This window comes from Rhincodon typus, chromosome 6 (genome assembly GCF_021869965.1).
Source record: "Rhincodon typus isolate 14 chromosome 6, sRhiTyp1.1, whole genome shotgun sequence".
In the NCBI taxonomy this organism is placed as follows: domain Eukaryota; kingdom Metazoa; phylum Chordata; class Chondrichthyes; order Orectolobiformes; family Rhincodontidae; genus Rhincodon; species Rhincodon typus.
In genome coordinates this window covers 39,233,204-39,250,738 of record NC_063337.1, presented here as the reverse complement: position 1 = coordinate 39,250,738, position 17,535 = coordinate 39,233,204, and the positions used below count along the sequence as shown (strand labels likewise).

The following is a 17,535-nucleotide window of genomic DNA, read 5'->3' as shown; positions in this document are numbered from 1 at the left end:
CTGAGTGTCAACACATTAGCAATGTCTAATACATTAACAACAAATTACTTGGGGATCAAAAATGTAGCCAACTGCATTTCTGATTAGTAAATATAAAATGTAAGTATTATTGGCAAAGTGATCTCACAAACTCATTTGTATGGTATCTGCATGTTCACAAAATGGCAAAATGAAAAGCAGAGATATTTTGAGAGATTGTTTTGAGCGCTTTATCTTTTCACTGAATGATGGTTGACGCTTGTTAAGTAATTATTATTATTATAATACGAAGTTAATTTATTTGTATTGCGTACAAGCTGTTTGCCCCAAAACTAGTATGTGGTTAGCACTGCCACCACAGACATGTTTGGGCCAAATCAGCTATTTGAATTGGATTGTAGCGTAAAAACTGATGCCACAAATCATCATTTTCTAAACTTGACCTACAATGCCACATAATAACTACTAGCAGCATTCCTATCTTAACAGATTGCCACATGACTTTGTTTCAAAAAAGTAATGCCACTCTTACTCTTAAATTCACCTCAGAGAAAGCAGGGACAATTTTAAAAAAGGACCAGTTGCTTCATTGTGACTTGACTCATCATTTTCTCCACCGCATGAAAGATACTGTCCTCAACTTGCCAATAATGTCAATCCATTTATTTAGTAATCAGAAAAGCAGGTTGACACACTTCAATTCTAAGAGTTTCCACAATCCATTACAACGATGGACAATCCTTACCAATACTTATGTCTCAAGCAACAGATTAAAACAGATTATCTAATCTTCATGCTGTTTGTGGTACCTTGCTGAGTGCAAAATTTGGCCACATAACCTCCTATATTATTACAACATTGAATATACTTTTATTTTAAAGTAATGAGAAGTCCCAAGGTACTGGGTAAAGTCCCGTAAAACCAAGACTTTTCTATTTATTTTTCTGGCCACAAGGCTGCACTTCAATGACCAAAACACTTCCTGCATCACTGTGAATATGCCTATTGAATAACAGTTGCATATTTAGAGTTTTGATGTTAAAACTCAAAAACGTGGTATGATTTTCAAATTAATTTAGACTCTCAGCTCATATTTACTGAAGATGTTAATCATAATGTTAAATAAAGTGCAACTTGTGCCATAACAATGCGTTGAGTGGTGATGTCACAATCAAGTTTTAATTAGTTATCTTATTTACACGCATATGGTACTGCTGCTTGAATATTAAACTTGTGCAGAACTGCATGACACCAACTGAATAATATTAACAACAAGAATAAGAACTTGGAGAAGTCAAAATAGGTTGTGTTCATATTCTGGAGTTCTGTATGTTATGAAAAAGTGCAAAATAAACACATTACAGTCCAATTATTAAAACCCAAGTGAAATATATAAACGCGCAAGGATGCTCATTTCATGGATAGTTTCACATGTGAAAAGCACTTAGGCACCAAGCTGCAGTCTATGCATTAAGCTTCATTCTTTAGAAATACAAATTGATTTTAACAAGTTGCAGTTTACATCTTCTCTTTGGTGCAAGACGTAGCTTTACAGTGTTCAGGCCACTACAGAAGACGAGTTATCACAATTCAAAGACAGCTTGCAACTTGTACCATAACAATACAGCATCACCAGTCAATGCAATTTAGTTCTACTTTATTACCTCTAGTATTAAAAAGATGATGCTATTGTTTGAAATTTACAAATTGATTCAGAACTGTCAGATATCAGCAAATGAAAATACGAATAAAAGTTTGGCAAATCTAAAAACGAGCAAAACTTCATAAAAATTCAAAAATACAATGACCTTAAGACAAATGCAATCATACAGTAATACTTTAAAACAAGTTATTGTATCAGTTCTGGTCAACCACAGAATGTTGATGTCACTGAAGTCGTCAGCATTTCTTATCCATTCCAAATAGCCCTCAGGAAGGTGACAACACATTGCCTTCTGAAACTGTGCATGATGGATGGTCAGCAGCTTTATACAACCAAGTAACTTTTCAAAGGTCAGTTACAACTCCAGATTTATTTACACAACTAAGCTGAAATTGATTAGTCAGCTGCTATTGTGGGATTTGAATTCGTGTCCCCATTTAATTGGTCCAAATTCTGGATTACTAATCCAGCAATATAAACCACTAGACTATCACCCCTGGGGTTTCAGTGCAAGAAAAACTGTACAATGTGGTACAGTTCAATTATGTGCAAGATGTTATATAACTGAAAAAAAATCAAGTTTTGATGTATTCATTATATAAAATTCTTATGTACTAGAAGTAGCTTTACAACCTTCAAAGCATAGCAATTATACTTTTACATGTTGAAATAGTAAAACTAATTTCATGTTTCAAACAGGTACAGTCCCAAAGAACAATGCTAGGCACAACCATGGAAGTAAACAAATGTCCAACACCTCAAGGTGTTTTCATTTATTAAAACCCTACCTCCCATGCCAATTCCTCCACGTGGACCCATATCACCCATCCTCATATCCTGTTCTCTCTGAAAATAAAAACATTTTCATGGTCAACCTACCAGCACAGATTATCTGTGTATATTCAATTTCTTATCTTTAATTGCAATTAATAACCCTATTCTTTTTCCCCCATACAAAAAATAAGTGGAGCTGCCCAGGACTAAAATCAAATTCCTGAGTTTTGAGCAAAGAGTGAAAAAAAAAGTGATAAGCAAGTTGAAATCCAATTGCACCTCACTCATGATAGTCACTCTGAAACAGACAATGGGGTAATTTTCAAATCCAGAAAAAAGGTGGAAACTGGCAGAGGAAAAGCAGTTTGTTCTATTACTCCATCCAATCTTCTTTTCCATTCACTCCACTTCTGTCAATTTTTTTACTGCCAGATTGAAAAGTGCCCCCAATATCTGACTTTTCTTTTCATAAAAGCATCTGAGTTAAATTATAATCATTGTATTTTCACTCAGCAATCACCACAAGTCTCACATTTTTATATTTACGTTTTAACATTACAGAAAATCCATTTGCAAAGTATGAAATATGATACAGGAGACTATTTCATACATGCCTGCCTATTCTCCACACTATCCAAAAGAAAAGGTGTGATTCAGGGCTTGTGCTTGAGCAGTATCATTTCAGGCCTTAAGAGGATCTCAATGTAACCACAAAAACAAATAAGTCCATTTCTTGTAAAGTGAGCTTACTTTGTCCACTATTGGATATCACAAGAAAAAGAAATACAGCCAAATAACACAGATTATTAGCCAATTTCATTCAACTAGAATTACACAAAAGTATAAATCACCTTATGTTTTGTAATCAAAAAGTTTGTTGTCACATATAAAAGCAAAAGCAAATTGCGCACTTCCACAGGAAATATACCTGAAAAGTAAAAAATCTCAAAAGACAGACAAATCATCCAAAACATAACCAAATGTTAAATCAGCATGTGCATTAAGAGCTCCCAATTAGAACCAAAATGCTTTTTTCATGCTTAACGTTACGTTTATAAATATAATGAATGTAATTTTTGTTACTTTTTGTTTAAAATAAGTTTCAATATACACAATTTTTGAACTAGGAATGCCTCATTTGGTAGCAGATCTAAAGTATTCCTACAGATAAATTATAGAAATCTATGCACATGCAATTTTCCAGCCAACTTGCTGCAGCTTCTTCATGAGCATCCTCCAGAACATTTGTCTGTTTTCAAACATTTGGCACACTCCATCTTAGGAGAGGGTTTTGCTGGTAAGCTCAGTCTGACAGGTGGTGATGGCTAGCATGCATTTGAGAAAAACGCTCTGTTCTGACCAAAGCAGACTGGACACCTCCCTCCTCACTTGTCTGAATGTGGAAGGTAATGGCAAACCACCAGTGACAAAAATTGTCCAGAAAAACCACACACACAGTCAGAGCAAAGCATTAGCAGACCATGAATCAAGGACCGATTCTGGGTTGAGCACACGTACCATATCACCCAATTTCCAAAACACCGCAGGCTTCACAATGGAAAATAGTGGTACCACTGGATAAAACACCTCAGTATAGTTGGTGACAGGAATATGATACAAGCCAACAAATACTTAATAAATAAAACAAGAGTATTTGGTTAAGTTCAGTTAGCTGTTTGATAACTCGAAAATACCCGAGAACCCTTGAAAGCCCTTTAGGGTCTGGACTGTACTTTGTCCTTCCTGTATTTAATTCATCCTCTACCCAGAATTGACACATTTAAATAAAACTGATGAACATGTAAATCACGTATTTTTATGCAATTGTTTATAGCACAATTGTTCTCCTGAAATGTTAAGCACACTTTATTACTGCAAACAAGCTGATCGACAATTTTTTCCCACCTATGTATGCAAGAGGAATTATGGCAAATGTTTAGTCTTTAGGAGAACCAGATATATGGCACCAATATCTGCAGATATAATTCAGTCTTCACGTCAAAGATCATATCACTTTCAATTTTATATTTGGAAGTTACATTACAATAGGAAAATGTACAGAAGTTATAATTGGAGCGAAGGAGTTTCTCTGTAGTCTTTGATTCATATGACCACCCATTCCCACTCCATTTCTATCATGCAATGGTACTGTTTACAGTTGCTGTACATTCTGTATTCAAGCATATGAGATGGCATATACTATAGTTCAGGAGATCCTTCTACAATTGTGGAATTCCACTCAGTTACCACTGATTGGCAGACAAACAGTTCTTGTTGGTTTTTCAAAAATCACTACAATTTTCCTCAATTAGCAATATTCAAAAAGTTTTAATGAGCTTGTTGAAGCACAATTCAAACATATCACCACTGTAACAAAAATAAATTTAGAAACTATTTCACTGAATTGAATCCCAGGACAATTCTCAAAGCAGAGGTTCCCAAAAAAATTTAACAGCGCTATGTTCCACTTCTGCAGTCACAGACACAATGAATACATTATTAGCCTCACAAATTATTTGTTCTTCAATGTAATGCATGAAATCAATGGAGTCTTATATTGCAGCAGAGAACTGAACAATAAATGACAGATGTGTCGTTTCATTATACAATACCACTGGCGACTTTGCAGATTAAGTACTTTTTTTATTGACAAATTTGCAATCATGCCAGCTGTAATAACATTTCACAAAATATTGTTTTATAAAAGAATGACAAAAAAGTAACAGCTAAAATTTTCTGCACTTTTCCTCCAAGTTTTCAGAATACTGCACTTATTTGATTCTGGCTTCATTTCCAGATCATTTTACATGGATTCACTTCAATTTTTTGTTCCTTCAAAATTTAGCACAATTCCTTGTAAGTGAGTATTAATCTATCTTACTATTAATTTCCTGCCAATCTGTACTATAACATTTGAAGGATAAATATGTAGTTCTCTTAAGATTTTGCAGAGTATCAAAAGGACTCAAGATGAAGTAACGTATTCAGTTCAATTTGAAAATAACATCCTCGTAGCTGAATCACCCAAAAAAAGGCATATTTCCTGCTTAGAATTGGGAAATTCTATACACATCACTATTTGATTTCCCTCTCTGGAATCCTGTGAAGCTCAACCGCGTGGGTTTACCATGTTATACAAATTAGCCATATATGCTTTGAACTTATAGTAGAACTGAAAGTATGTACGAATAATTGCTTGTTTAGTAACAATGCATGACCAGTTCATTCTCAATACAAAACGAAGCCGAGCAGTAAAACAAAGATGTTCAAATTACCATCATCTAATACTAATAAAAAGCAGAATACTGCAGATTCTAGGAACCTGAAACAAAATTAGGAAATACCGATGCTGCCAGGCTTGCTGAGTATTTTCAGAATTGTTTTCATTTCTTATCCTACTATCAACTTGCTTACTAACTTCCAGCTTTGGGAATGTTTCACAATGTTGAAATGGCAAACAAACAGACTCAGGCTACTGAAGGGATCAGAAAAAAATGTACAAGTAAAAAAAAAAAGCATGAGCAAATTATTAGTTGTTCACTGAAGATCTGGTACCAAATGAGGCATGAGTTAACCAGCAGGTTTTTTGAAATATACAAATCAAATTTGCCATAAAACAATGACCCTTCAATCAAACGTTTCTCTCAAGATTATCAAGTTGTGACCATTCTAGCCTTTCAATCTTAAAATGGATCAGAACTTCTGTTCTTTACCACTACAGAAAATGAGCAGATATGGAAATTAAAACAAAATTGAAGAAAAGGATCAGAAAAAAACCCCACAAAAAGTACAAATGTTACATAATTTAACAAAATTCACTTGATAACTTCTGTATTATTTATGTATCATTTACCGTATTTGCATTAGCTCAAAAACAAAAATTTTTGATCATTTATGTTCAGGGATGGCAGTGTAGTTTTGAATACTGCAAGATACCTTCACTTATTCTGAAGAAATGTTTGTGGAAAATCTGTAGGTTACCATATTACAAAAATTTTCTTTGAAACAGTATCATCCAGAAAATATGTGCAGATCTTACCTGTACACACTAACAATAGATGGAAACAAAACAAGGATGAAAAGAAAACAAATTTTATGAATCTGATACAGCCACTCAAAAATCTTAAATGTGCAGAGTAAAAAATAGAATATTGCTCACTTAGGAACTAATCAAAATTGTAAACTGTTTTGACTATCAAATTGATTGATGTATTCAAATGACAACCTTGTATGAATTCTGTAACGTTCTTTACCCAATAGTTAGTTCTTAATCTATTAAGAAACATAACATCCCTCAGTAGAGGACTGAAAATGAAAAAAATTTAATGGCACTGACCTATTACTTTTAGGCCACTTAAACTACTATAGCACTCTAAAAATGGCTTATCAGATAGTACAATTAAATATCATGGTGAAGATGATCCTCTGTGGCCAATATTGAGTTAGGAGGGAACAAATGTTCCTAACCTTAGCACAACACAGATTTAGAAAAACAAAATCACATGCACTTACCATCATGTTCAGTAACCACAGAGAGTTTAATACAGCGTTATAACAAAGAAATCAACAGATAATAGAGTACGGACTACAAACTGCTTCCAGCAAGACCAAGTTTACATGGACTGAAAATGTTCACGATTTCAAGTAGCTTTTTGCCAGGTTAAGAACCCTGGTGTATTCTGAATGAATTTCAATGTCCTCAGATAAGATATGGGGTGTGAAGTTTTAGAGCTTGTTGACATTTTGGATCAAAACTACAAGGTAACCAAGTAGCAACTCCTGTATTCTTACCATAGACATGGATGCCCAGCTATGATCATAAACAGAGGGTATATTCACAAAGCTAATTTTGTAAAAACATTAAAAATGTTAAAAGTAACAATAACTTCTACAGCACTCCTTTTGGCCAAAACTACGTTATCATCAGCTTTAGAAAGAAGATTTGCAGTCACTGTAGTGCACGTTTATTTAGCAAAGTCCTCTAGTGTTCTAATTATGAGAAAGACTGTTGCTATAATTCTGACCTGTAAACTGCAAAAGAACAATAGAATTCTTAGGAGCAGTTTCAATTACGCCACTGAATTTTAAAAACTATTCCTGACAAGAGCTAGTCTTTTCACATTATGACCAAGGAAATTCAAAAAGATATTCTGTCCAGTACAAAAAGTTTGAGCGTACAAGTGATTATGAACTAAAGCTTTACAGCTGGATCAAACTTGCAAATTACAGTAAACTCCAAATTTTAAAAAAAAAGTACATTCTATTGCCTTAAACTCAATTTTGCTGTTTCAAATTAATTTTGAAATTTAACAACTTGCATTTATTTAGCACGTATAACACAATGGAAGGCCTCAGTGCTTTACAGAAGCACAGCAAAACTAACTTTGACACAGCCTCAAAGAGAATTAGGTCAGATGACCAAAAGCTTAGTCATGGATACGTTTTTAAGCAGTATCTTAAGGGGTGAAAGAGACAGAGACAGAGACAGAGACAAGAAAAAGTGTAGGGAGGCTATTTCAGAGCATGTAGCCCAAGCAGCCAAAAGACAGGGAATTAGAAAACAAGCACTAGAATTCCACAAAATATTGCTTGACCAGGAACCAATGTAGATCAACAAGCACAGAGGTCACAGGGAACCAAATCTTGTTACAGACCGAGACATAAACAGCAGGTTCTTACATTGTCCACGTGCAGCAGGTAGCAAGGAGACCAGCCAAGACTAAATTAGAGCTGCATTAGAGGAAGAAGTGTGAACAGGTGTTTTGGTAGTAAGGAAGGTGATTCAGGGGTTTTATCTGGAAATGACCAGTGTTAGTGATGACAGAAATGAGGCCATAAACATGGGATTAAAAAGAGGTGGCATGGAGGTGCATGACTGATGATTTAGCCTCAATTCTGTTTTCTTACCTGCCTCCTAAAATCTTTAACACAACTTTAATATATATTAAATGACCAGTCTGCACTACCTCCAAAGGAAGAACCTGAGGCGAGAAATTGCTGCTCATCTCTGTCTTAAATGGGCAATGTAGGACTCAAGGGAGCTGGTGATGAGATATAGCTGGGTATCAGTGCATGTCGAAACTAATGCTGTGCCTTCAGTGAAGTATAATGAAGTGGACAAGAAAACATTGTAGGAGATCAGAATTGAGAGCAGAAACAGGAAGAAAAGTCGAGCAAGCAATTCTCTGGTTCCAATTAAGCATTTACCAGGTGTGAGCATAACTAGCTGGGAGTGAGCACAGATGGCATTGTTAGCCATGTTAAAAAGGATGGGGAGGAAAAGTTCACTGAGGTCACAACTACACAACACGTCGTTTGTGACTTTGGAAAGAGATTTTTCAGTACTGTCGAAAGGGTAAAACCTGATTTAAGGATTCAAATATAATTACGTCATTAATAAACATGTGAATTGAAAATGGTGTTACCATACACATTCTATCATAGATAATGTGTAGGGAAGACAGTTCCCCAATTCAAATCCTGCAAAGTACATTTATGGAATAGCCAGAAACAATGGCAAAGTTGAAAGCTTCTTTTATAACAACTGAATAAACATTCAATTACTTGTAATTAATTAAAAGTGCAAAAAAAAATTAGTTTAGAAAAATCCAGAAAATACAATTAGCATCAAGTCCCATTAAGATAACAATTTCAAGCTGTGAAACACATTCCTGAATGCTTGTCACAGCTAGGAAGTACAAAGCCAGCAGACATCCAAGATGATGTTTAAGCGGTGAAGGCCTTGCTGTAATAGATGCATCAATATTCAGTCAAGCTATACTGGTAATTGTGACCCTAAAACTGAATCACAAATATTTGAGGCCAAATATTGAATCTGAGGTCAAATAAACACTTAGTCCCCACCCACTGATATACCTCGAAAGGCAGAACATCATCATCCTGAACTTATGTTCAGGAATATTATGCTCTGTGTTAAAATGAGACATTATTCCAATTTTGGCAGCATCATAAAGCACGTGCTTTTCTTGAAACTGCAGAATTTTGTTTTCTTCATCGAGGATTGGGGAATCCAAAACTAGAGGGCATAAGTTTAAGAGTGAGAGGGGAAAGATTTAAAAGGAACCTAAGGGACAGCTTTTTATACAGAGGGTGGTGCGTGTATGGAATGAGCTACCAGATGAAGTGGTGGAGGTTGGTACAATTACAACATTTAAAAGGCTTCTGGATAGGTATACGAATGGGAATGGTTTGGAAGGACATGGGCCAAATGGGACTAGATTTATTTAGGATATCTGGTCGGCATGCACGAGTTGGACTGAAGGGTCTGTTTCCGTGCTGTATGTCTTCATGACTCTTCTGTGGGGTGTTGGCTTCACGGACAAGACTAAAATTTGATGTCCAACCTCAACATGCGTACAGGGAGGGGTGAAGAGTCAATCCTATTGCTGTAGATCTGAAGTCACAAAGACTGCACCAGGCGAGGATGGCAGTGGTCATTCCCTAAAGGACATTAGTGAACCAGATGGGCATTTAAAATGTTTTTTTGCTGGCTGTTATTGTCACTATCTAGGTTAACATTACAGATTTTTATCAACTGAATTTAAAGTCAATTAAATGGGAATTTGAAACCACATGCCCACAGCACTAGCACTGGTCTCCAGATTACTAGTCTAAGAACACTAACATTCTCTCATTATCTCCAATTTATGATCAATTGCCGGAGATGACACAATATTACAGATCTCAAGCATCAGTGCATTCATTCAATCTCACAGTTCAGAGATTATACCACAACAGCACAATTGTTCATCTTAAAAATGAGAATTTCCCAAAGAATGCTGTGTGACGAAATCATTTTTAAATTGACAGCAAAATGGAACAAAGTAACACATCTAAATTCTTAGAAGGCTACACACAGCTGCCTAAATAATCAGAAAACCCAAGCTTGATCAAATTCAGCCAACAGAACTGCAAGATGTATGTCATGAATGAGGAGTTCTTACTTTTAGTCTTAAGGAATCCAACGGCTTTGGTTCTAATGTTTGAACACCTCCTAAAATTGGGATCTAAGACTGCAGGTAGTGCAACAAAGGGAGAAAATTTCAACCAAGAGTAAAAAGTTTCTTTTAAAAATACAAAGGTCTCCCAGGTCCAGTGCAACGTGCTATGATGAACCTTTGTTCTAATCCTTTGTAGAGTGAACGCAAGTGTAAGTCACAAAGTGGAAATGTGAAACGGATTTCAAGGTACAAGGCCAACAACTCAAAAACTTCCTAGAAGATTCTCAAATCTTAGTCTGGCCTCTTAGGCTGACAGTTGAGTAGCTTGTCATTGGCATCCAAGTCGGTAGCATTCCCACATCTGTTCAACACAGCATCAACTGAACTGGCATGCAGACAGCACAAAAAACCAACATAAGCTACTGTACATCTTGGCTGAGCTTCACACCTGCCCAACATATTTGACATTTCCCGAGAGCGATAAGCATGGCAGATCCCTCAAATTTCAAAATTGTGCTTAAAATGGGAATCATCCAAGCATTACACACATCAAATTTTTGACCTGGAAGAACATCATGGCTGATCAGCTGATTTAAGTCTATATCCTCTCTACATGATAAAGGAGGTAGAAAGTTGGTCCGAAATTAGGTAATAGGGGATGACTAAAGAAGTTAAGTCTCCAAACTGAATGCTGCCTTTTTTGTGCAAAAGTAAGTCAAAAGTATATATTAAAAAAATGAAACAACATTAGAACGCAATCCGTCTTAATCGTGGAACATTGCCCTCCAGGATAAGAACAAAGAACAGCACAGCACAAGAACAGGCCCTTCAGCCATCCAAGCCTGTGCTGACACATTTTGTCCTTCCATATTAAAACGGTCTTCACTTGCAAGATCCGTATCCCTCTATTCCCTTCCTATTCACGTATTCGTCTGGGTGCTCCCTGAATGCTGCTACTATGTCTGCTTCCACCACCTCCTCTGGCAGCATGTTCCAGGCACTCACCACCCTTTGTGTGAAAAACTTACCTCGCACATCTTTTTGAAACATACCCCCCCAAATGCAGAATATCATTGGACTTGCATTACACACAATAAAAAAAAAAAAAAAAAATTGCAGGTGGGTGTATCATATAATAAGACCCGATGCATTTTGCAAATACCTGAAATAAACATTGAAGGGAGACTATCGAGGTCAGTCTTAAACAAACATTAATTAATAAAACAACAAAAAAAAAAAAGGGGTGAGAAGGGGAAACAATCCAAACAGACTTTAAGGAATTAATATTCCTTCTAAAATGTACTAAGCATAAAAGTAACCTCAAGAATTCAACACTTCTTTACCAACACAAGGTTAGGAATATGATTCTTTAACTGGATTAAAGAAACTGGCGCTCAAATACATTTATGTGACTTACAACATCCTTCAGTGACACACACCACAAAGTGGCTTTTTGATCACACAATTAGCCAAAGTCCAAAAGAATAAGAAAATTGTGGCTGAACACAAAAAAAATGGAAACAACTGGAAAAATTCTGAGCTTAAAGTTTAATTCTTATTATGGGGACTAAAACAGATGAACAAGTATTTACTTTTGCAACTGACCTCTTACTTTAAAAATCATCAATCGTTTAGTTGAATTATCAGTTCTATTCTGGGCATTTATAATTTGTAAATAAACAAAATGATTTAGCTATCCAATTACATAAACAATTGTAAGAATGATAAGCAATTCACTCCCAGTTCAATATTAAAAGTGTATCCATGGATCAGTAAAGAAATAGTTTGCCTTTCTGATGCTTTATGCAGCTCAAATTCTTGTAGGCAAACGTGCCTTAAAATTCATACTCTTCTGAAGATCATTTTCCACACTGTCATTACAACAGTGTTAATTTGACATCAATTGAGATATATACATTGTAAAAATCCATTGCATTCAGAGTTTGAATAGCAGTCATTGATACTTAATACTAGTCACAATACGTGAACCAGTCAGAATTCCTTCTTTAAAGGTAGGGAAAGGTCAACTAAAATTCAGCAATTCGAGGCAACAGCTGAAATATCATGCAGCTGCTCTCAACAAAAACCAAACATAAGGCAACCAAAGGGAGTTATCTGAAGTCACAATTGCCTCATTCATTCTTGCCTCCCTGTCTAGTAAACAATGTGTCATGTCAATGGTTAGTGCTTTCAAAAGATGTGGCTAAGAAATTTATTTATTGTACCCATTGCTTGACAGATCAACTTGGTTGTTAATTCTTTACATGTTTATAGCTCAACTTGTGTCAAGTTTGTCAGTCCTTTAAGTTAGTGTATGAGAAGCACCAAATAACTCAGTACTTTCTGAAGTTGTGCACAGTTATGTATTTTTTTAAAAAATATATTCACTCTTGGTGTATGAGAATCACTAGCATTGCAAACATTTATTGCTCATGTTTCAATGCAATTAAGATACCGTTGGTGAGTGACCTTCTTGACACGTCACAGCCCACATGGTGCAGATACACTTGGTTGTTGTTAGGGAGATAATGCCAGGATTTTCACCCAGTGAGGAATTATGATGCAACTCTAAGTTAGACTGATGAGTGACAGAGGGGAGCTCTCATTCGTCTGCAGTGGTCATCCTTCTACATGGTAGGGTTAACATATTTGGTAAGTGTGAAAGTGCTGTTAAAGGAATTTCAGCAAGTTCATTTTTCAACAAATTAAGTCCTTAGTTAAAAATACCACTCAGTTTCAACACACACCTTAAAAGAGAAGCTTGACAGTTTAAAAACAGCTTACTGCTTTAATCTTTCTGAAATCAGATTCACAATTGTTAGCTACTGCTCTGGAGCACTATGAGTAGCAGAAGAATGAACACATTAAGTACATCAGCCAACAAGTTCTACTGTTCCAAGAATCAGAGCTTGTAATTATACTATAAATAAAAATTAATTATTAAAAGATTAATCTAATAAAACAATACTTCAACTACTGGTTGGGAGGCAAAGTGAATTGAAGGAAGCAACTTCATTAATTCCTTTAGTTAGTTCTTCTTTTAGCAGCTCATCCTTTCAGGTCAATGCTTAAGGACTGGCAAGTGGGTGAAGTACTTTCCTTAAAGCCTCCAAAACACACACCATGGAATTGAGAGATTTGGCAAGGAGCTGGTCCACCAAGTCAGAGACAGAAAACCAGCCTATCAATGGCAAACACTGAAGTGAAACATCCCACAATTCAAGAAAGAGAGAGTAGCTGGCAAGGTAAGTGCTGGTTGTAGAAATTGCAGAGTAGCCATCAGCTAGGTGCTGTGCCTTTGCCACGACTCCAGGAAGGTATCAAGCCTCCAAGGCTATAAGCTGAATGGTTGTAGGAGGGAGGGCGCCAGGTGAGGTAGCCGCAAGTGGGGTGAAGGAAAGAGAGACTGCAAGTCTGATGATGGATTGATAATTGAGGAGATGGATGAATTTCTAATTTTATTTCTGTGCAAGTACCCCATACATCAGTAAGTACAGAAAGTACCGCTGCTATTAGTACCTATTTCTGCATCATCTCAAACATGCTAATGTGAATGGAAAAAAAAAAAATAGGCCCTGAAAATCAGAAAGCAGCCATGAAGAAAATCTCTCAGGCTCAAATTACTTTTATCCCAGTGTCCAACAGCCTTATATATTAATCTCTTAGAATTTGGAAGTATGTATTATGTTTAATGTTTAGTGTCAGGGTCAGATTCACAGGCCTGTGAATTGATTACCTGCACAGTCAGTCAAGCTTGGGCTCACTCTATGCACATTCCAACTGTGGGAAGGCCAGTATCCTTCATATATTCTAATAACCATATTTGCAGTGAATGCCAGAATTTGCTTGACTAAGGTACAACTACCCACTAGATTTCAAGAAAAGTTGCCAGAGGGAATGAAAATATCACACAGGATAGAAGGAACAGGTAGTGCATAAATGTCCCAAGCCAGTGGGACTTGATTAATGATTTTTGATCTGGAATACTGCAAAAAGCAACACCTTGGGAGGTAGGAATCAAATTCCTGTCACCCATGGAAGATTTCACTGTATTAACAGGAAATAAAAAGCAGATTTGATAATTAAGGACATAGATAGGCATTTCTGCAAACACAATAGTGATTCTCAAATAACACATTGCCATGGCAGTGTCAAGAAGGAGGATATTATTTGCAGGTACATTTTCTGCAAGGGGAATGGTCCAAATTGGAACTAATGACCTCGGAAGAAAAATGGTTGAGATTCTTCAGGCAGATCCAGAAAAGAAGAATCTCAAAAGGTAATAATGAAGATTACTTCCAGCACCACATGCCAGTGAGCATAACAGCAAGAGAAAATGCAGGCGAACATGCTGAGAACGTGATGAAGATTGGATGATTTCAGATTTCTAGGGGATTGGGGCAGACTCTGGAGAAGCAGACACCTGCACAAGATCGATGGAGGACACAAGCAAGGCCACAGCCAAAAGGTTCCTACTGATTAGGTCAACTAGTAGCGTTAGGTATGAAACCTGAAAATAGCAGACAACAGCAGAACTGAGAGGGGACAAAGAAATATCATCATTAAAATCAGACAGCAAGGGAATGTGAGAGAAAGAAAATGCATGAGAAAGAGAACAAGAGTGAGAGAGAGAAAAGGTACATTCCTTTGAAGGGAAAGGGCAAAGCAACCAAATCTAACAGAAATGGGAAAATCAGGAGGAGGATCCAGTTAATGACTAGGAAGATTATGAAACACAAGATATTAGAAAGGTAACAAAGAGAGCACACGACAGAGAGTGAGCACGCGAGGGAGCAAGATGTATTAAAAAGAAAGCATTTTGCTAGGTAAAATGTTGGGCCTATTAAATTTCCAAAGGAAAATCGTCATACAAATCTTCAAAGGAAGAAGTAAAATTCCAGGCCAAGGATTAATTGAGTACTTTGCATCTGCCTCCACAAAGAAAGAAGTGGATAACATGAAGCTTACACCAAATTAGGAGGCTGAAGAAGTTGAGAATAACAGGTGTAATAAAGAGATCATTTAAAATCACCCAGTTCAGATGCAATGTACGCTAGAATGTTGAAAGCAGCAAATGGAAGAGGAATTGGACACAACCTTTACACCTTTGTCTATGTTGTAGTCAGAGATAAAATGAAAAAAAAAGTGTTTACCACTCAATTACGTGCAATGCTGCAGGTTCACAGAAAAAATCAAAGATCAACTTTTAAATCCAATTTTAGGTTTTATCATCATCATGGGTCCCTTAGCTAGTATTCTGACACTGATATTGACATTGAGATTTGGTAGATTTCTATAACCAGAACAAAGTTATCTGGAATCTTCTTCAGGTTAAAATTAACATTTTCAAAAACAAAAATCACAAAAAAAAAATGATTTGCCAAGAGTAATATAAAGGTCCATAAACAATGAGAGGATCAATCAGGAAGAAAAATTTCAGTGGTAACAAAAAATCAATTTTAATGTAAAAGTGGAAAATATGGGATTAATTTATTTGCCGTGAAGTAGAATACCAATGCACAACTGCATTCTAGTAATGAGCACATATAAAATAATTCCTTAAATCACATTGTCTCCAAACACAGACAATTTAATGCCGTTCAAATAAGGCTAAAACAGAAACATGAATTCTATAAAAAAAAAAGTATACACTGTATTCAAAAAAGGCATAACATTTTATATTAAGCTCTTGCTGGTAAAACATAAGAGCTATATAGTACAGTCTGGCACTCCAGACTGTGTTTTTCCATTTAAAATAATGGTTTGCAGGATTCATCATTTCAGGATTTAAATGCTCAGGACATTTGTCAAATGCTGGATTAAAACTAAATAATTAGATAAGTGTTGCAATAAGTACCAATTTTAAAATGCTGATATTTAATTGTATTTAATAAGTGAATATACAGCATTCACAATTAAGCAGCCAGGATTCCATCTCTATGCAAAACACTAGTAAAAAAATGTTATTTAATAAACGACCATAAACTCAAACTGCAGAACCACAACTTAAGTTTTTATAATAGAAGGGGCAAGCTTTAAAAGGGGACAGGCTTCTGTCCTTTTTACTTAAAAGGAGGTCTTTTAAAAATCTTGACTAAAATATACACGTCCCTGCCACCCACCCAAGCCTCTGTTTTTCTTACTTACATTGTCCATGTAGTTTTGCTTATACCCTTCTTGCTGCCTTCTCAATTCATCCTGCTCTCTCTGTCGCATCATTTCCTCCTCTCGTCGACGACGTTCTTCCTCATGCCTGTCAAAATGTAACAAATTTTATCTAATAATGATGCAACAAGAAAAATAGATTAAAATATTCTGAACGATCCAATTGTCAAAACTAAATATAAAATAAAAAGTGTACACACTTCTAGATTTTATGGTTAAATAAGACATCACACTCCAGTGATGGCCTAGTGGTTAAGAAAAGCATGTTGTTCAGACCATAAAATATTACTTGTTACTTGTGCCAAATCACATCGGTGGTAGGTGAACAAGAATAAATTACTACTGTACCTGAAATGGCATATTACAACTATTTATAAGTAATGTGTAAACCTCTCAAAAGAAATTTCATTTAGGGAAACTCTCATTAAAATTTTCACAATGGAATGCAGTACCACAATATATACGCCACCAACAGCATTCCCAAAGACAAATATGCTGATATGGAAAACAAACTCTTTACAAAAGGTCACAGAATTAAAGTGTAAACAAATAAACAAAAAAGGCTGTTTCCACTATTTAATACTGAAACAAATTTTTTCATCAAGTTAGCAAAGCAATCACAGACCTTCAGATCCCGCTGTAGTCATTGAAAGAAGTCTTCCAACAAAGATTCCACTTGCCCTGCTACTCTGGATGCACCAGGTTACATGCTCTGGCATGCCATTGCTTCATTTTTCATCAAGTCTTTGATTAAAAGTCAGCAGCCACAGGCATTGCTTCATTAATTACTCTGCCACCCATGAATGATTTCATGTTTAGCCAGAAGAGACAAATGTGAAATGATACTTGTGGTTTTAAAAAAAAATGACTGTTGAGCCATCAAAATGGCCTTCAGCTTCTCAACTATTTGTCCAAAGCATGCTGTTTCAAGGTAAAATTATTCTTGAATTTACTGTGCATTACTTCTTTGGTGACATTCTAAATTCCCCCTTT

The 17,535-nt window shown here is 35.9% G+C and overlaps 1 protein-coding gene across 5 annotated transcripts in view; it reads right to left on the bottom strand.

Moving 5' to 3' along the window:
• pspc1 (paraspeckle component 1) overlaps window positions 1–17,535 on the bottom strand; it is a 110,004-nt gene that overhangs the window by 62,542 nt on the left and 29,927 nt on the right. For 3 of the 5 annotated variants that reach the window (XR_007262332.1, XM_048598354.1, XM_020535183.2), the window contains 2 exons: window positions 16,525–16,630; window positions 2,431–2,488 (listed from right to left, as the gene is read on the bottom strand). Coding sequence is in view for 3 of the 5 variants with exons in the window: in XM_048598354.1 (XP_048454311.1) it covers window positions 2,431–2,488; window positions 16,525–16,630 (164 nt within the window). In the remaining 2 variants the exon portion in view is untranslated. The remainder of the gene's footprint in view (window positions 1–2,430; window positions 2,489–16,524; window positions 16,631–17,535) is intronic. The other 2 variants (XR_007262333.1, XM_048598355.1) reach the window with 1 other exon arrangement.